Source organism: Brassica rapa, chromosome A03 (genome assembly GCF_000309985.2).
Source record: "Brassica rapa cultivar Chiifu-401-42 chromosome A03, CAAS_Brap_v3.01, whole genome shotgun sequence".
Taxonomy (NCBI): Eukaryota; Viridiplantae; Streptophyta; class Magnoliopsida; order Brassicales; family Brassicaceae; genus Brassica; species Brassica rapa.
In genome coordinates this window covers 27,883,939-27,903,864 of record NC_024797.2, presented here as the reverse complement: position 1 = coordinate 27,903,864, position 19,926 = coordinate 27,883,939, and the positions used below count along the sequence as shown (strand labels likewise).

Below are 19,926 nucleotides of genomic sequence, written 5' to 3'. Positions count from 1 at the left end.
TATTTTATGGGCTAATTAGGTAGGCTGTCTTTTCAGATTTTTATTTGCAAATAAATAGGCGAAAATGTAAATAAATTGGATGTTATTTTGGTGAGTAATAGTGTAATACCCAAGCTGGCATGGGTTAAAGCTCATGAAACATCAATAGAATGAGCCTAGGAGAAAGGAGGACAAGGACGATGATGATGGTGGCGGTTACTACCGTGTAACCACCACCAGGGCCATTTTCTTGTAGCCCAAGGCAGGGCTCTTTGGAGCGAAGATGAAAGGGGCACAAATATCTTTGGTCATTTAATTGATGTATTACTTGTCTCTATCACCATTTTTACCGCCAAAGTCGGTTACTCATTTCCTGAGAATCCAATAATGACAAGAAAAAACCCTCTTTATACAGCAAAAGATTGTTGTAATATAAGAAAAAGAAGAGATTTAAAAAGGACAAGACTTTGAAACATCCAAGTGACTCACTGTTGGAAACGACATGGTAAGTGAGAGTCGAAATAAAAGAAAAAAGCTTTTTTACTTAAGTCACTTCATCATATACAATGCGGCATCTCCGCGGTTAGTTTTTGTGTTTAGTCTGTCTGCTTCGGAACCAGGGCCAGTCTGATTCACAGAGATCGAGGGGTGGAGTTTCCTTCATCATCTTTAGAGGCTGTGTTAGCTTTCTGCTTCACTAGGAACTCGGCGATGGCTTCTCTGTCTACTTCTCCTTCCCTAGCAAACGCGTCGATGGCATCAGTCTTCCTGAGAGACAGAAACACAGGAGAAACGCAAGGATATGGAACTAGTGTTTCATTCAGATAGACATATACATCAAAAGAAAGAAAAAAAAAGCTCCAAGTTCTTCCACTAACTCGTCGATGATAATAGTAAGCCAGTTCACTAACAAAAGTTGTTGCAGCTAGTACGAGATGCTAAGTTAACATACTCTCTGAGTTTTAATGAATCTTTGGATTTCACATATACCATCTGATCAAGACACTAAGCAATCAAAGTAGAGAAAGTAAAAAAGACATGAGGAGAACCTTACAACTCATTTTGGGATTCCTCTTCATAAACCAAAGAGCTAAAAACAGTCCCCATGGTTCCTCCTGAGCTTGAGCCTGCATCATTTCTACTTCCAGCTTTCTGGTACGCCACAACAAAGCGAGCAGAGAAGATCAAACAAACATTTCAGAGATAAAAACAAAAAACTGAATGAAGATGAAGAAGAAGAGGAGGAGGAAAAAGGTTAATACCAGGCCACCGTGTAACCAAGTTGGATAAAGCTGAGTGACAATCTCAATATACTTCTCCATCGCTTCCTCAGTGGGCATAGCACCCAGTTTCCTCCATGCTTGCCTGAAAAGACAAGAAGATAAAGCCATGGCCATATACAATAAACAGTTATAACAATGAAACCACATCATCTCCGGAAGCTAACTAGGTGATAAACTCAAGTATAGCATCAAACTTCAGTCTCAAACCGATCAAAGAAGCTAAGGGCAGAGAGAGAGAGAGGAGATACCACTTGGCACGAGCAGTAAGTTTGAGAGCAGAAGGCTGAGGAGCAGTACAAGGCCCTTCCGTAGCGATCTTATACAACCCGTAAAGCTGCTTCTGGACATCACCAGGCACCTTCCGCGACAACCGATCAGCGGCGGCTGTAGTAACAAAGAGAGTAGCAGTGCTGAAAGCCTCGTCCAGTTCCGTGCTCTCTACGCCTTCCCAATCATCGTCTTCCCCTCTCGAGCTACCCTGCTCCGCCTCACCACCGACGGTAGAAAACTCGACGCGGCCGGAGTCAACCTCCGATTCCGGTTCGGAGTGGCGAGCAAGGAAGAGATTGTCTTCTTTAAAGGTGACGACGATCGAGATGAGCTTGGCCAAGAGGTAAGAAACAATTAAACCTAAGATCACAGACTGAGCAAGCTGAGCCAAATCACCCATTTTCTCAAAAAAAAAAAAAAAAAACAGAACTCGAATTTTAAAAAACCCTAAGGAATCAAAACAGAGTCACAAAGAAGAAGGAACCCTAGATCAAATGGAACAAACTTTTGATTCATTAAACCAACAAACCAAAACGACTTTTTTTTTCTTCCTTTATGTTAAAGATTTTTTTTAAAGACAACAGAAAATAAACTTGACGACAGATCACAGAAGCGTCTAAATTGGGGAAGAAGAGTACGTGTTCTGCCCTAATGATGAATTGATGTCAACTGTATAGGAAAGTAATCGAGAAGACGTGCATGGTGTTGTAAGACCATGATTTAAAGGAAGGCTTGAATCATACGACACGTAAAAAAATGAAAATGTAAATGTAAATGTATCCATAAGCATATAAAAAGGTAGACCATAACAAAAGACAAAACTCATACACCCATATTAAATCGTTCCATTCACTAACATTGCTTGCTTAAATGAGCATCTCATGAAGAGAGAAATCGACTCGTAGTTAGGTCTACATAGTGAGTGTGAATCACTTTCATGGAATACCCATTTAAGCAAGAAACATTAGAAAGAGGAAGTGAGTTTTTATCATTTGTGTCCATGAGGGTAAAGAGAGATGCTTTCACTTCTACAAGTATATATATGCGCAACGTGAATAGCACAAACTAGGGAGCCATTTACGGAAATGTCCTCTACTCAAACAGGAAATTACTACCCACCCACTAGGCCGGTCCAGACAAAACTGAACATCTTTAACTCAGTTCCGACACACTTGAAGAAGACTTTGCTAATAAGCCATGGAATGGCAGCTAAAGCGTGCTTTTTAACCAACAATCAAACATTCATTCTCACACCCATTCTTGTCCTTTTCCTGAGCAAATCACATGTGATATGCCTGGGGGATTCAGTCCCCAGTGTACAGTAGATTAAAAAATTCAGCAACAAAACCTTTGATCTGTAAGGGGAACATGTGGACCTTTTTGTTGTTTTTTTTGGACGACTATTATTGCTGAGATCCATATCGGCATTGGATATTTTCCCTTCTATGAGCTTCTCAACTGCATCGAGAGGAAGGCCCACCAGCTCTAGTGTCTTTTCCCACACTCTATGTGCAGTTTCTGTGTTGTGTGCTTCTTCGGAAGGATTTGTAGGTCGGCAATCTTGGGAGATGAATGGGCAAACAGGCCAATCATCGCTTTTTAGTGTCTCCCAGTACTCTGGAATCTGAGGGTCTGTGGCTGAGAAGAGAGAACTTCTACAACCTTCTTGAGGTGAAAATATGAAATAAGGTATCACGGCATAAAGAGCTTGAAGAATCCTGGGTAGATCCCTCGCCTATCAAAAAAAAGAAAAAAGACAATTTTATTCAATGAAGTTCTTAGAAAACAGAATGGGTGTACATCCTGCATTTGTAACTAAATGAAGTGAAGCTAACACTCACAACATTTGTTAGGACAACACCAGGGGATAGACATATGACGCTAACTCCTGTTTCCAGAGGCAGCTTTTTGAAAAGAATGCTACTAAACATAATCTGGAAAATAAAGAGAACCAGATATTAAGTAACCGTTTCTGAAAATACGCAAATTCGACACACAGAAAAATGTTGCAGATGTAAATATTATTACGGTATGCTCACCTGGGCTAGCTTGCTGCTCGAGTATCCTATAACGCTCGAGTACTTGCGGCGACCAGAAACAACATTCATGTCATCCGGATCAACAAAACCAACACTATGCATCTACAAAAGTGAATCCGACAACACATTATCTTGCATGAAAAAGTAATCACCAAAGACGATAAATATAAACAGTCATGCCAGAGATTTTCACTCATATAAGCAATGATGAAACGCAGAAAGTAGAATCGAGTCATTGTAGTATGTTCCGGGTCAAAACTTTCAGCAAGCTTCTGTTCATATAATAACATGCATGTGTCTTTCAGCGATTTAGAGAGAACCTATCTTATTCCTCTATATATTCTGCAATCAATTGACACGACCAGAGCTTTTCAAGGTACAAAATTTACAGACAATTCACATTTTTTTTCAACATCATTACCTAAAGAGCATAGAAAACTGGAGAAGGCAGACTTGGAGCATGTAATGTTACTAGTGATCATAGAACTTACCACGGAATTCACATTGATGATTCGGCTAGGAGAACCTCGGATTAGAGACGGTAAAAGGAGCACTGAAAGAAGAGCTGGAGCTAAATGGTTTACTTGCATGTGCTGCTCGTATCCATCCTCTGAGGACTTTTGCTCCTCTACACAAATTAGAGAGCATAGCATTTAAGTTGATTTTTTCCCTCAACATATAACCGCAGAAAATGTAGCTACAATCATTTAAGAAAGATACTCATCAGACAGAGCGTCCATAAACTGGTTACAATAGTAGTCCTGCTATAAACAACCTTCGTAATTATAACTCGTAACAGTCTAGATTTGAAATCACAGCTATACATGCCAGTTGTCACTAATTGGGTCCATCAAGTTAGAAATATTGATAATGATGAATGATCCACTAGTGATGGGGTTTTCACCCAAGAAGGAAACAAAACGGAGAGAAAGAGTCAATGCTTTGCAGCTAAAAGGGGGCAATAAAACGAACCTCCCATAGCAAATATGCCAGCATTGTTAATCAGAACATGCAAAGGTCCCAAACGAGCGTTCCAAGCATCAGCGAATCTCGCAACCGAATCCAGTGAAATAAGATCAAGTTCCATTGCCTTTACAAAATAAAATAAAAAGTACACAGAGGATCCTAATCAGCTATGTAGATGTAAACAAACCAATACTCTTGTCTAATAACTAATAAGAGTGTACCTCGATATTAAGAGGGAGACCTTTGCCAGACCACTCGTTCTGCCATTGATGTATCAGCTCCTGAGCTGCCTTCGTGTTTCTCACGGCCATCACAACATGTGCACCAGCCTCCGCAAGCTGCCTGCAAACAAAAAAGCATCAGCAATCTTCAATCTACACAAAAGTCAAACTCGCGATTTGATTGACGGGGGAAGAGGATAAACCTAGCGGTTTCACGGCCAATGTCGCTGGTGGAGCCAGTGACAACGCAAGTGACGTCGTTGAGGGGAGGGAGAGGGAGAGGGTTGAGCAAATGAGAGGCGGTGATCCTCTGGAAGAGAATCTCCCCGAAAACGCTGCTCCATCCTCTCATTCACTTCATCCATCCCAAACTCTCCTTCTTCTTAGAGGAAGCTTCTTCGTCACTCATCTTCTTCTTCTTCGAGAGAGAGTTAGTAGATGTACGACGTTGTTATACACAGTGAGTAATGACAAGAAGTGTACTTTCCGTCAAAATCTAGGCTTCATTAAATTAAAATAAAATAACCTTAATGACATCTGGAAGAAGCATAGTGTTTACTATTTACAAATTACCACCCTACGTAGACCGTATATAGAGCATATGATTTAATATTAACATGTCAGATATTCATTTATTTAAACACAAGAGACTGACATGATTAACAACAAGCAGAGACACAATGAACTGAAAAATGGATGATGATGATTTATCTATGTACAGTTTTTGAGTCAAATCCAATAATGAATTCTTTCACTACCAATCCTCCTCCTTGACAATCTTAGCTTTTTCGAAAATGAACTTGCCTTCCTTGTACTTTTGCGAGGCCTCGTAGGCTCTCTCGTACTTCCAACCCAACGGTTCGTTGCAGTCAGCACAAGATATGTCAGCCACGGTGTGGAGACCTGTTAGAAGATTCCGGTCTTCTTTAGCGCCTAAGACGATGTTCATTGCGTGGGAGAAGAGGAAGGCTCTCCCGGTTCTTCCCTAGTAATCGAGAACCATGGTATTAGAAATTCAACTGAAAATGGTATTCAGGATCGAGAAACACAAATGCTAATTTAACCAAGTTGCTTTGGTCTAGTGGTATAGGAGCTCCAGCTGGAGTGCCCGCCTCTGGGTTCGAGCCTTGGCCACTGCGGAATTTACATATGGGCTGCAGCATCCGAGACCGAAGACCGTTACACGGTGAGCCACATGGTGACGCCCTGGCAGCGTCCATGCTCACTTCGGTCTCTAGTCTGGACCACTTCGGTGGGGCCAGGATACTCGGTTAGCAAAAAAAAAAAAAAAAAAAAAAAAAACACAAATGCTAAGAGCATCTCTCAGACATAACTAGTCTTGATGTTTATTACAATTTGAATCAAAAGGCTACTTCTTTGGTTTTGTCCCAAGGATCAATCAGTCTCCAAGTTTTTGATTTAACTTTCTAACACCAACAAAGAGGTAGGAAAAAATGCATTTTTGACCATTTCCAAATTCGAGTAGGGAAGACAATAAATAAAGTCAAGGACTTTCCTAAAATCTGAAATCACACGGAGATTCTCAGAGAACCAGCTAGTCATATAGTGATTCTCCACTTAGTTCTCTACATCTAACAAAAGAGATGATGAAGCAGATTCACCTGAAAAGCCTTAGAGCATCTCCAAAAGAAACTCTATAACTCTAAATATAGAGTTTTTTGCTCTCCAAAAAGGAACTTCAAAACTTCAAATTTGAAGTTTTGAAGAGTGAAACTCCAAATATAGAGTTTCACTTTTCAAAACTTCAAATTTGAAGTTTCATCTTTTTATTTGCATTTTGGTCCTTACAATTATACATCATATTTATAATTCTTAAATATTTTTTTTGTTTATTGTTTTAATCCTTAAAACTTTTATATCTCATAAATATTTCAAATTTGTTATATAAACTTAAGTTTTACACATGAAATTAATTAAAAGAATTAAAACAAGATTTATAATATTTTAAAACTAGAATTAAACAGCAAGAATATTACAAAAAACCATAATAAAAACTTATTAAAAAGACACATGAAGACATAATTATTACTCAAATTTAAATATTATAACAACACTAATAGTCTGGTAAATTTACTCTGGAACCTCCAAAATCTCCAAAATATTGTTCAACAAATTTTGTGTAACCGAAGATGATTGTTGTTGTTGCTCTTGACGCATTTTTCGTATGATTCTTTCTTGTTCACATGGAATGTATTCATGAATATTAACATCATCGATAGAAGCTAAGTTTTTTAGCAATATTTTATTTTCCTCTTTTATTTCTTTAAAAGCTAACTTTTTTGCTTTATTTTGCAGTCGTAATTCAATCATCTTATGACCTTTTTCCCTGCTTGTTGTACTTTCGTTTAAAAGATCAAGGATTTTTTCGTTTGATGATATCAAACTATCAGCAGACATATTATGAGGATATCCGGTTTCAACAATTTTTGGCTCGTAATCTACAAATAAAAAATAAAGAGAATCATTTCTTACTTCGAAATGCACTAGTTGATCATATATGGGATAGCATTATGGAAATAATTTATGCAATAATGTAATATTTGCTTGCAGTTTAATATTTTATTATGTGCTTTTATTTATAATTTTATATTTTAGTGTAAGATTTTTTTTAATTAATATTTCTGTAATATTTATATATATGTATTAGTTATTTATATAAGTTTTATGAATTTACATCAACTATGAAAAATATAAGGATCATAGTGTAAAATATAAATAATTTTGAAGTTAGGTTTGAAGTTTTACTTTTGGAGAAGAACACATTGAAACTTCAAATATAAAGTTTTGGAAACTTCAAAATAGAGTTCCTTTTTGGAGATGCTCTTAGAGATGATATCATCGTGAAGCCCTACATGATTCCTGCAGTTGCAGCAACTATACAGCCTTGGACCAATTGACTGAGCCATTTTCTCAAACACACTCTCAGTGCTCCAAGTAGATCAACCAAGTTCGCACCTTTTCATAAGAAATCGAATTTTACAAAAAAAAAAAAAAAAAAAACATAAACATATCCCACATGGAAACAATTGCGAAAAGACAAGAGGAGATAAAAGAGAAACCTTTCTAGAATCTGTAACTTCACAAAGCTCCAATGTCTGAGAAACAAAAGGATATAAGAGCAGGTGTTGGCGTGCAGGACTGAAGATTCCAATTTTCACACGGTTTTACCTCAAATTTGTCAATTAACAAATAGAAATGACAAGAGGCCCAACTATATACTATTACTAGACACAAGGAATATTAAAAAAAAATACATTATTAATATATTTGGTAGATATTCCCGGATTAAAAAAAAGGAGAATAATCAGACGAAAAGGAGTCGATGATTTTGAGGGATCTTACTAGGGTTTAACGGAGCGAACGAGCAAGAAAGATAATGGTGGAGCGATTTAAGGTTGGAGTCGGTTGAAAGTTTTTTGATCTTTATTCTTCTCTCTGATCTGATCAAGCAGTGAAGCGACTCTCTTGCCTTTCCTTTTCGGGTTTTTGCTTCTTATTTTTTTTAACTCGTAAATGAAAAAACTGCAAAGCCTTGATGAAAAATGGACAGGTGAAACATACTTGTCTCTTAATATTATTGTTTTTTTTAAATACTTTGTATTTCATAAATATTTATTTTCTAACATTTATGTACTTCACAAAAATCATTTTAAAATAAATACTCCCTTCCATTCTTTCTTTTCTGTCAGCCCCTTCCATTCTATTTTATTTGTATTTTTAAGTTTTTTCACGCAGATTAATTTTTTTATTAAATTTCATATTTTATCTTAATTACATTATTTCATTTAATTATTGAGCTAAAAGAATAGGGATAAAAATTAAAAAAAAAACTAGCAGTTAAATGCATAAAAACATGAAACAACACCTATAAAACAAATAAATTTTAGATTCTATAACGATACTTATTCTGAAAAGGAAAAAAAAACATATATTTTTTTTAATGAATCTCCCATAATAATAACGTAACAGCTTGGTGGTTATTGGAAGTGAAGAAAGAGATGACACTTACATAACCCATTGAGAAACATTGATAAAATTATGAACAATAGAGATTCAGTAATAAGATAAAGGGTGTTTTTCAAAACCAACCCATATTTTCAAGTCAAACCAAAAACCAACCTTTTTTTTTTGTCCATACTATTCATCAATAAAATTTTCATATCATTCTTATGTTTTTGAATTATTCACAAAATTGCTATTTTTATTTATTTTTTTATTAATTTCGAAATAAACAAAAAAACAAATACTCCCTAACCATTTCTTCTTATTTACAAAAATGCCATCATCATCAATTTTTTCAACCACCATGAACCACCATTTTTGAGCTCTAAACCTCTAGAATTCAATTTTCAACCACTTTTTTTCTCATTCTAACCCACAAAACTTCATTTCCTCTCATCTCCTCTACATTTCCATCTAAAAAACTCTCATAACTATCATTTTCATAATCACAAACTTCATATTTTTGAGTTTCTTCATTAGTGAATCGTTAAAGATGCTTTTTTTTGTTCATATTTGGAGTTTGGACGGTTGAAAAGGTTGGAAACGAGCTTTACACATGGAAAAGGTAACTATTTACATGGTTTTCGTTCTTTTTCAGATCTGTGTCGCGACGGTAGACTGTTTTGTATGTATACGCCTCCGTGGAGACTTACGATGCAGTCTATTTGTCAACGCACGGGTTAGTTTTGTAATTGACCAGACAATTTTTTTTTCTAACGCAGACTTCCCCAGTAGTCTCCGTCTTCACCTTTGACAACAAAAATAAAATTTTCGGTAGACTTACTAAGACGTCTACCTAAAAGAGGTTAGTTTTTCATTTGACCGAACTTTTGACTTTTCAAAATAGACTTCAACGGAAGTCTACAAAATGTAGACTACCAACGAAGTCTATAAAAGGTCAGTTTTGCATTTGACCAAAACTTTGACTTCGTGGAATAGGTTAGTTTTGTGTTTGACCAAAAAGTTTAAAAAGCAATCAAAAATTTATTAAATTGTAGACTTCATATACAGTCTTTTTATCTTAAAAAAAAATGTAGACTGCGTATAAAGTCTACTTTTTTATTTTGGTCAAATGCAAAACCAACCCGTCGGATTTGAGAGTAGACTTCACAAGAAGTCTACACATCCGTAGACGTTCATTTCAATCTACTGATTTGAAGTCAAACTTGGTCAATTGCAAAACTAACCTCTTTCAAAAAAATTCAAACATGTAGATTGCATATGAAGTCTAGTTCTGAAAGTCAAATCTTGGATGAATTCTGGTCAATTGCAAAAAGTAACATTTTTAAATTGTAGACTGAAATGAAAGTCTACATATACAAAATCACAACTTTTATTCAACTATAGAAACCAACCCGTAAAATAGTCAATTGCAAAAACCAACCCAAAGAGTAGACCTATTTGACAGTCTACGTCTGTAAACTGAAAAGAACATCTACATCTTCAGAGACTGAATATTAAGTCTGCATAGAAAAATCTATAAAAAAGTGGATTTGTGTATTATTCATTAAATTTTTTCTAGTTTTTTTGTTTGACAGTGTGTGTTAGTTAATCCTAATGGGTTTGAGTGATTTTGAAAAGATTTTTTTATAATTATGAAGGTATAATTTATTTAATTTGACAATGTTGTTAGCTAATAATTGTAGACGTATTTGTAAGTCTTCGTTTATAGTTTTGCTAATAAGGCTGAACTTGTTTTAAAGCTGAAGTCGGTGACTGTGGAATATAAATTTACATTCTCAGCATATAAGACAAACGAAAACTCTGTATGTGGCTAAGTGTCGTGTTCAAGGATGTGGTTGGAAACTTAGAGCGAGTGTGAAGCATGGGCCAAAGACATTTTGGGTGACAAAATATTCGAAAAGGATGAAAAATCGGAAAGGTTGAAGAATGTTCTTTGTGCATGATGGCTGTACACATGGTAAACTTCTTGAAATGACACAAGAAGATTATGATCTGGACAACAAAATTGAGAAGATGGTGCTAACATATTCCTTACCAAACATCATTTAAAACAAATGACTCCGAATAGGAAAATACTCCTCTTATGCCTGTCACGAATAATCGACAAGAACTTGATCGAGTTATCTAAAACACACTTTGTACGCCTTTGTGTATCAAGCCTGCGCCAAATACACTAAATTTTTTTGGATTGACTATATTTTAGATAATAAATGTAGACGTTTTTGTAAATCTACAAATGTAGACTGCAGTTGAAGTCTACGTCGTAAATTCTATTATAAGTGTATTTGTCTATTATTCATCATATTTTTTCATGATTTAATTATTTTACAGTGTATGTTAGTAAAATTTTAATGGTCTTAGATGAATTTCACAATTTAATGTGTTATAATTATACACTTGATACTTATTGCAAATTGTTTTGATTAGTGTTATTATTTAAAATTTTTGGGAAATTTTGTATAGATTTTCTTCTTCTCACATGTGTGTTAGTTTTTATTTTAGATTATGGTGGTTTTACTTGTTTGGTTGGTTAGATCTTGTGAAAAAATTGATATCTAACAAAAAAATTAATAATATCATACAAGTGAAAACAACTAAAAATGAATACAATGTTTATTGATTATGCATTAAAAAAATATTTAAAAATTAATATTTTATTATGAAATTTATTACAGAGCAATATATTAAAAAGTATTCTTGAGTATGTTTGATTTTTCATAATCTTGATGCTTCAAATAAAGTCTTGGAAAAAGTACCTGCAAAATAAGATAGAGTTATGAGAAAAACGTAAGATAAAAAATGAAATCATATTTTAGTAGACTTTTTATTAAGTCTACGTAAAGTTATTGTTTAGTAGACTTTAGTTGAAGTCTACACTAATGGAAAATTTTCATATCTAAAAGTGTGCATTTCGAAAATTTGAAAATACTTTGTTCTGGAAAATATTTCAAAAATGGTTTTTTGTCATCCTTGTAACAAAGCAAAAAGATAATGTATGAATTTATAAATTTAGTTCATTATAAACACAAAATATCTTATAATGAATATATGGAAAGCTTACATTTTTGGGAAGATGATTTGAAAACATTGAAAGAGAATACCTGCAAAATAAAATAAAATTATGAAAAATAAGATAAAAATTAAAATCATATTTGAGTAAACTTCTAATGAAATATGCTTAAAAGTCAAGGCTAGTAGACTTCGTTTGAAGTCTACCAGCCGTAAGTTTTAAGTAGATTTCAAATGAAGTCTACTCTATAAAAAAAATAGATCTGAAAAATTAGTACATTAAAAATATGAAATAAGTTTAAATCTAAAAAACTTTTAAAAATATGATTTAGTAGACAAAATAGTTATAAATTAAAGACATATTAATATGAATTTTAATATGTAACTTTATTTGAATATAAATACTAGAACACATATTTTAAATCTATAGATGTAAACCTTACATTTCTAGGAGGAGAAGAGAACAACTATGGAAGAAAATACCTGCAAAATAAGATAAAATTATTAAAAAGCATAGAAAAAAATTAAAGTCATATTTTTGTAGACTTCTAATGAAGTATGCTTAAACTTTGTGGTTTAGTAAACTTCATATGAAGTTTTGATCCAAAAAAAAAAAAGTAAACTTCATATGAAGTCTGCAAGCTTTAGTAAACTTCTTTAGAAGTCTACACTGTCTGATAATTTTCAGATCTGAAAAAATCTATATATTTTGAAATGTGAAAATAATTTTAAATCTGAAAATAATTTACATAATAGAATTTATAAGGTAAACTATTAGCAAATTAATGTAGAGAGCTTGATCTATAAATTTATTTGAATATAAACATGTAAATACATATTTATAATCTATTAATCTAAAACTTACATTTTTAGAGGAGATAATGAAATCCATGAGTGATAATACCTATCAAAAAAAGATAATATTGTGAGAAATTAACATAAAAATACACATTTAAAATCTATAGATCTAAAACTTACATTTTTTAAAGGAGAAGATGAAAACCATGAATCATAATATCTAGAATGACAAGATAATATTGTGAGAAAGACTTGAGAAAATTTTAGAGAGAAAGAAGATAATGAGAGAGATTTGGAAACAATTGAGAGAATTTTAGAGAGAAGAGAGAAAGTTTTAGAGAGAAGGGAGAGAGTATTAAAAACTTGTGCAGCCACTTTAGAGAGAGAGATTGTATAAATTTTGTTTATATAGGGAGACAAAAATGTAACTAGGTTAAAATTTACGATACTGTAGACCTCGTTTGAAGTCTACTAAAATTAAAATTTTGGAGTAGATCTTATTATAACATAGTAGACCTTTTTGGAAGTCTACTATAATAATTTAATTATTGTTATTTATTCTTTATTATTTTAGTAATTTTAATATATGATTTATTAAATTTATTTCTTTATTTTTTAATAGTTATAGTATATGATTTAATTTTTTTATTCGTAAGGAACTTAACTTAGTTTAAATATAATGATTTTTTTGTAAAACAAATTAAAAAATGTAGACTGAAAAATACGTCTTCAGATAAATAGACTTTATTGTAGGTCTACGAAACCCTAAACCACAAATCTCAAACCCTAAATGTTTTGCTTGATAATCAAAAGTCTCATTTATACAAAATATAAACTACTAAACATTAATATGCAGATTTAAGTTAATAAAACAAAAAAAAAAACAAAATCTAAAATCTAACCCTATGAAATCAACTACTAAAAGACATAACATGTTAGAACCTTTTGTTTCTAAACTATGAACATAGTCTAACACATGATAACCAAATTAGTATATATTCTTCAAAATTGTTCGATTATATGAAATTTTAATTTATTTACTTCATATTATCCATTATATTGATGATTAGTTAAAAATATCACAATAATTATTTTTATAAATTTTTAAAATTAAATTATTAGATCAAATTAGAGTGTAGACTACAAAACAAGTCTATAAAGTAGACTTCGTAGGAAGTCTATATATATGTAGACTTCTTTTATTACATGTAGACTTTCAAATGATAGAAACGTAAAATACATTTCTGTTTTTTGTTTGGTCATAAGGGTTAAATAGTACTTTCATTACTCCTTTAGGTTGGTTTTGCATTTGACTGAAAGTGGAGTACACTTTTACATTTGACTTGAATATTTGGGTTAGTTTTAGCAAATGTCCCTAAGATCAAAGCCTCTTGGTAAACAGCAAAAAAAAAAAGAAGAAATTATAAATCATTCTATAAAGACACTATTACAGAACAGAGTGAAACTGTTGCAAAAGCTCTAAACTTTTTCCCATATGAAACCAGAACATTTAAATAAATAAAAAAGTTGATCCGTAATTACTTTCAGGAATCTTCTTCAGGTTCGTCGCGCTGCCACGAACCCTGAGAATCTGACTGAATGTTAATGAATTGAGAGACTAGCAGCTTCGAGATTCCACTTATCGCTGCTTGGACCTCATCTGGCTCCCTTGACACTCTCAGCCCAGAGTACTCTCCTGCTGCTACTTGCGTCTTCTTTGACGTAGCTAGAACTTTCTCCAAATCAAGCTGTGATAGTGGCCTAGGGACCTGCAAACTCACAACATCAATTAATACTTCAAGAAGGATGCAACATTCAACAGTATGCTACTTAAAACTTACAGGACATGGTCTCCCTTTTCTCTCTTCCTCTAGTATTTCTCTGATAGGGAAGTACGCTGCTTTCTTACAGAGCTCAAAGATGTCTGATCCTGTATACCCTTCGCATAAACGAGCCACGTGATCAAAGTCAATATCAGGCTCCACCCTCTCTCCTTTCAATGTCACCTTCAATATCTCAGCTCTCTCCTTACGATCAGGCATTCCAATCTCAAACGCCTGAGGAAGCCGCCTCAGTATCGCTTCATCAAGCTCTGACGGTCTGTTAGTTGCTGCAAGAACCATAACCCTCGCATTCGCTACAAAGCAAACCATTAGCTAGACTGCACTATAGTCTAAAGTAAGCTGAAAGGTAAAAGGATTCAACTTACGATCAGTGGAGAATCCATCCCATAAAGCCATAAACTCAGTCTTCATATTCGCCATTGCTTCATGATCCGTCGAACGGCGCTGACCAAGAAAGCTGTCAACCTCATCGATAAAAATGATAGCAGGCTGGAGTTTATACGCCAAGCTAAACACAGCAGCAACTGAAAAAGGAACAAAACAGAATCATTACACAGAAGAAACTTTTACCAACAGAACCAAAGAATAAAGCCTTAGTCTTACCAAGCTTCTGAGCATCACCAAACCACTTGCTCATCAGATTAGAAACCCTCACGTTAATAAAAACAGCTCCTGATTCTTTAGCAATAGCCTTAGCAAGCATTGTCTTCCCAGTACCAGGAGGACCATAGAGCAAAACACCTTTCTGAGGTCCAAGGAGCTTCCCATAAGCAAAAAGCTCAGGTCTTTTCAAGGGTAAGATCACAAGCTCGTACAAAGACTGCTTGATGGTCTCTAATCCTCCAATAGAACCGAACTCCACATCAATGTGGTCTGGATTTATCACATCACACGCTATTACATCCTGTTTTACAAAAACAAGACACAAGTGAGCATTACTCTAGGATCCTACGTAGAAAGAGATTGAAAACGAAACGACCTCGTATGGATTGGTGTGGATAAGAGGACGACCTAGACGCTTGGAGATTTCTTTCTTATGCTCTAAAGCTTTCTTTGAGGCTTCGCGATTAGGGTCGAGATGTTTGAGGCCGGCGAACAGAACTAAGCAGCTGAGAGCAGCGCTCGCCGCGTAGAGTATGAGTTCTTGCAAGATCTTTGTCTCCGAGGAGCCGCCCATTTCTCTTTCCAAAGAGGCAACCTTTCTTTTTTTAATTTCAGAGGATCTTATATAAAGAATTAAAGAATCTCCAGAGATTTAGGTTTGTAAGATGATATATGTTTGCAGAACACGGTGTGGGGAGTCTTGCTCTTCTTGCGGACAACGACAGAGTTTCTGTTTGTCTATTGGGTTCTCGAATGCTTGAGGATATGAAATTACTGATAATGCCCCTCGGTTACACCGTCGTTAATTCGTTAACCGGATTGGTCAAGAAGGACCTTAATGAGCTCTAGTTGGGCCGTAGAAATAATTAATACTCCTTCGGTCATAATAGTGATATTTTAGAAGATGTTCGTTGTTTCAAAACAAATGAAGTTTTGATATATTTATATTTTTTTTAACTTTACTGAAAAACTAGATGACCGGTCCGTACTCTGTGCGGGCATAAGAACATGACTGGTCTGTAGTCTGTGTTTTCTCTCGGCCCGTAATTTTTAAAAAGTGATGCAAGTCTTTGACGGGTTAATATTATTTGATAGATTTATAAATTTCTAAATTTTATTGAACATGAAATAATATTAAATTGACATACCGTCATCAGTCTCCTAACTCATCACAACCCATCTAGCAAATACAAAAAATAAATAATTACAACAGTTTATTTATTTTAAAATGTGTATTTGAAAAAAAAGTAGATTAAAATTACGTACCGTGACTACGAAATATTCTGAAAATCTTGTTTGTAGACAACATTCAATATTTTTGTCTGCAGCTTCCCTTTTTTACCAGTTATAAGGATTTTTAATCCAGATCTCGACTTAACACTTGAAAGTGCAACTCCGCCTTGCATTTTGTAAGCATTTTATAAATTATTTTAAAATTATGATAAATTTATTCTTTAAACAACAATAAATAATTTTAAAATAATATTAATAAACATTTTTGGATTTTGTAATATTTAAAATAGTTATTATATAATTATATTCGAACACAATTCATCAAGTAGAGTATTAAACTATTATAATTATCTTATATAAAATTTCATTCATTGTATTTTATAGTTTATAAATATTAAAAGTAATAAATAAAAAGTTATTAATCTTTCTATAATTTCAAGAGTTAGTTTCCATAAATTGTTATTTGTAATATTCGTTAGATTATATGGCAAGTGATGCTAAATGATTTTAGATTTATCTTAAATTTTTAAATAAAAATTAAAAACAATCGAACAATCAAATTATAACAATTTCTTGAAACTTCACCTATGAACCCCAATCTGCGATAGATCAGTTTTGGAGTTCGATCGCCATTGTCATGTAATAACAAAATTTTAACAAATAGAAGTATAGAAGAGATAAATGTGATTTATATGCTAAGAAAACATATTGTCGAATAACAGCAATGACACAACGTAGCTCTTCTGAGTTCCCATTGCCTTGGGAATAATACTTTTTTTTTTTGGAAAAAAGGTTAAAATATTATTACCAGTTTTCAATTTTTTGACAGAAGTTACAATAGATGACTAGTAGCAGAAAAAATAAACAACAACACCACACGAGAACACTACCGACAGCAACAAAGGACCGGACCAAACAACAACGCAGCGCAATCATTCAAACGGAGTAATAGCGAGACGCGGACATACCTTACAACTCTAGAACTAGATGAGATCACCGACTAGTTGCCGCGAGCTACCGAGAGAAGGGCGCCCTCAAACCCTGAATACTACGGTTCTTACAGCTTCCAACCGACAACCCAGAACGAACTAAAGCGAAGAATCCAACCACAGACCCAGAGCAAGCTTGATAAAAGAAACCACCAGCGGTACGAGGAAGAGTCGAAGACCGACGATGCAGTCGTTCAGTAGTTTGCGCCGAAGATTACCGCCTCCATTGCATTCCACCAGGACCGTCTACACCCATTTAACCACAAACCCGAAGAGAATATGGATCGGTAAACGCACAACTCCTCCGGCGGAGACAAAACTGACACCACACAAATGAGCCGCTGCCTAGCTATTACTCCAAGTAAAAGACCAGCCGGAAGTCACTGCCTAGCCACAAAACAAAGCTGCTGAGATTATTTGAGAAGAAGATGGCTACGGAGCAGGCCACACAGTCGACGCCATAAGATCTGAGCGGTGAAGGGAACACACGGGAACCCACTCACTACTACGCGAGCCACAGGGGAGGTAGGAGAACAGACAGACGTCTCCACCAATCACCAACAACCCCCGCGCAGCCACCATCGGAGAACACGACGGAGACGCCTCAAACCCAATAGAGAGAACTCGAGACAAGCAAGATAAGGCCTCAAACTCACACTCAAAACCATGAACCAGCGAATCCGAGAACCCCAGCTCCACACGCAGCCGCACCCACCACCAGACGCCACGCTGGAGGTGAAACGAGACCGACAAGGAGCTCCCCGACGCTGCACGCGCCTCCATCTCAACGAAGCTTGGTTGGATCTCGACAAAAACACTGGAAGCTCCGATTTCCAAACCTGGGTTGCACACGACAGAAGAAGAAGCCGTCCTCTAGCGACCTCCTCCGTCGAAAACCCTAGATCTATAGCCGGAGAAACCAGATCTGAGACACCACCAAGTTTCGCCCTCGCCGAAGAACACAGAGATAACGAGGAGAGAAACGGTTATGGACGAAACGGGAGATTAGGCAAGGTCCGGCGGCCGCACGACGGAGGCGGCGACCGCCGGAAAAGTTTGATGGCGAAACTGTGACCTTTGAAGAGAGAGGGGGGAGCGGCTCGTGTTTAGAGAGAGAACGTTCTTTCTCAAGAAAGGTCTTCTTTTCGGCTTCGTACGGGCCCTAATATCATAGGACCTTGGGAATAATAATTTAAAGAATGAAAAGATAATGTTTGTATTTTAAGACCTTGGGTGTCTCCTATATATATACAGTTGATTTATTTCTCATATTAATGACGCACAATATTTTGCACAATAAATAATGAAATCGTTTAAAGAAAGATATTAAATGTGTATTGTCAAAAAATGATTTGCATATGATATGATTTTAACTCGCGCAAGTAATCCATATTAGAAAGGTAAGTTATTAAAAACAAACAACCTAATTAGAAACATTAAAATATTTTCTAAGCAATGTAATAAATATGATATCAACATGCGCAAGTTTGCCGTTTGAATAATAAGGAAAGTTTTTAATATTTGTCTTAATTCTAAATCTTGCCCAAAGGTAAACTAAATCGATAATATTTAATGATTTCAACTTGCGCAAGTAATGCATATTGTGAATAAGTGATTTGCATGTTTAATGATTTCAACTTGCGCAAGTAATCCATATTAGAAAGGTAAGTTATTAAAAAAAAAAAATTTGTCAATAAGTTATTTGCATATTTAATGATTTCAACTTGCGCAAGTAATCCATATTAGAAAGGTTAGTTATTAAAAAACAAACAACCTAATTAGTAGTGGTGGGCACTTTACCCGATATCCGAAGTGGCACCCGAACCCGATCCGAAAATGCATGTCAAGTTTTTTATTTAAAAAATTAACAAAAAAGTTACATCCAATTTTTTTAAAAAAATAACTAAATTAATTTCTTTTTAGTTTTAAATTTTTATGTTCAAATCTATTAACCATTCAATCTATTAAAAATAAAAAATTAGTTAACTGAAAGTTATAATTTAAATATAAGAAACTTGAGAAATGAAAATTTTTAATTTTTTTTTCAAAAATCTAAATATCTGAACCCGATCTGAAATAACCAAATCTGAACTAAATATACCCGAACCCGACGCGAAGTACAGAAATACTCGAACGGGTTCTACACCTCTATACCGAAAAATTTGAAAATCCAAAATACCCGATCCGAACCCGAACGGGTGCCCGAACGCCCACCCCTACTAATTAGAAACATTAAAATATTTTCTAAGCAAATGTAATTAATATGATATCAACATGCGCAAGTTTACTGTTTGAATAATAAGGAAAGTTTTTAATATTTGTCTTAATTCTAAATCTTGCCCAAGACTAAACTAAATCGATAATTATTATCCCCTAGCTATATATAGGCTTAACGAAATCGACAATAGTTTTGGGCTTGTCTATATAAGCGATTGATTAAAATAAATGAAAAATAAAATTCAAAAAAATCGACCAATAGAATTATAACAATTTTTCTGAGAAGCTCTATATTAATGACATGTCAGCAAAAATCACTAAAGTGACTTCTCTTTTAATGTATAGGAGGATGTGTGATCAATTAGATTTTACAGTCATTTTCTAATTAGTTGAATGATTTTTAAATTATATTTGTAAAGTTATTTTTGAAAAAATGTAGATTTCTTAATCTTTGTGCAATGAGTCAAAACATCATGTATTGTGAAAGG

The 19,926-nt window shown here is 34.4% G+C and overlaps 3 protein-coding genes and 1 long non-coding RNA gene across 5 annotated transcripts; 1 reads left to right on the top strand and 3 right to left on the bottom strand.

Annotated features, from left to right (window-relative positions):
• Positions 1-337: 337 nt before the first annotated feature.
• Positions 338-2,117, bottom strand: LOC103861722 (acyl-CoA-binding domain-containing protein 2-like). Of its 2 annotated transcripts, none has more exons than XM_018657743.2 (4): positions 1,511-2,117; positions 1,242-1,344; positions 1,029-1,131; positions 338-747 (listed from the first exon to the last, which is right to left on the bottom strand). In XM_018657743.2, the coding sequence occupies exons 1-3, from the start codon at positions 1,930-1,932 to the stop codon at positions 1,030-1,032; spliced, it is 627 nt and encodes a 208-aa protein (XP_018513259.1). In that variant the 5' UTR covers positions 1,933-2,117; the 3' UTR covers positions 338-747; position 1,029. The 2 variants fall into 2 exon arrangements, with proteins under 2 accessions (XP_018513259.1, XP_018513258.1); XM_018657742.2 differs by having other exon boundaries at positions 1,034-1,131.
• Positions 1,675-6,060, top strand: LOC117132728. Its single transcript, XR_004456253.1, has 3 exons — positions 1,675-1,688; positions 2,163-2,166; positions 5,827-6,060. It is a non-coding gene; the product is annotated as an uncharacterized LOC117132728 (long non-coding RNA).
• On the bottom strand, positions 2,724-6,396 carry LOC103861721 (dehydrogenase/reductase SDR family member FEY-like). Its single transcript, XM_033287592.1, has 8 exons — positions 6,381-6,396; positions 4,962-5,743; positions 4,759-4,879; positions 4,544-4,661; positions 4,063-4,199; positions 3,572-3,673; positions 3,374-3,466; positions 2,724-3,267 (listed from the first exon to the last, which is right to left on the bottom strand). The coding sequence occupies exons 2-8, from the start codon at positions 5,108-5,110 to the stop codon at positions 2,767-2,769; spliced, it is 1,221 nt and encodes a 406-aa protein (XP_033143483.1). The 5' UTR covers positions 5,111-5,743; positions 6,381-6,396; the 3' UTR covers positions 2,724-2,766.
• A 7,551-nt stretch (positions 6,397-13,947) lies between these two features.
• On the bottom strand, positions 13,948-15,763 carry LOC103861717 (ATPase family AAA domain-containing protein 1). Its single transcript, XM_009139438.3, has 5 exons — positions 15,376-15,763; positions 15,000-15,300; positions 14,762-14,920; positions 14,394-14,689; positions 13,948-14,321 (listed from the first exon to the last, which is right to left on the bottom strand). The coding sequence occupies exons 1-5, from the start codon at positions 15,571-15,573 to the stop codon at positions 14,097-14,099; spliced, it is 1,179 nt and encodes a 392-aa protein (XP_009137686.1). The 5' UTR covers positions 15,574-15,763; the 3' UTR covers positions 13,948-14,096.
• Between the last annotated feature and the right edge of the window lie 4,163 nt (positions 15,764-19,926).

Bases quoted from the DNA above. Each gene is read 5' to 3' on its own strand.
- LOC103861722 (XM_018657742.2), bottom strand. From the start codon at position 1,932: ATGGGTGATTTGGCTCAGCTTGCTCAGTCTGTGATCTTAGGTTTAATT. The intron at 1,345-1,510 runs GTATCTCCTCTC...TTGTCTTTTCAG, and splicing joins CTTACTGCTCGTGCCAAGTG to GCAAGCATGGAGGAAACTGG. The intron at 1,132-1,241 runs GTATTAACCTTT...GTGGCGTACCAG, and splicing joins CTTGGTTACACGGTGGCCTG to AAAGCTGGAAGTAGAAATGA.
- LOC103861721 (XM_033287592.1), bottom strand. From the start codon at position 5,110: ATGAGAGGATGGAGCAGCGTTTTCGGGGAGATTCTCTTCCAGAGGATC. The intron at 4,880-4,961 runs GTTTATCCTCTT...TTTTGTTTGCAG, and splicing joins ATTGGCCGTGAAACCGCTAG to GCAGCTTGCGGAGGCTGGTG. The intron at 4,662-4,758 runs GTACACTCTTAT...TATTTTGTAAAG, and splicing joins GTCTCCCTCTTAATATCGAG to GCAATGGAACTTGATCTTAT.
- LOC103861717 (XM_009139438.3), bottom strand. From the start codon at position 15,573: ATGGGCGGCTCCTCGGAGACAAAGATCTTGCAAGAACTCATACTCTAC. The intron at 15,301-15,375 runs GTCGTTTCGTTT...TTTGTAAAACAG, and splicing joins TCCACACCAATCCATACGAG to GATGTAATAGCGTGTGATGT. The intron at 14,921-14,999 runs GTAAGACTAAGG...TTCCTTTTTCAG, and splicing joins TGGTGATGCTCAGAAGCTTG to TTGCTGCTGTGTTTAGCTTG.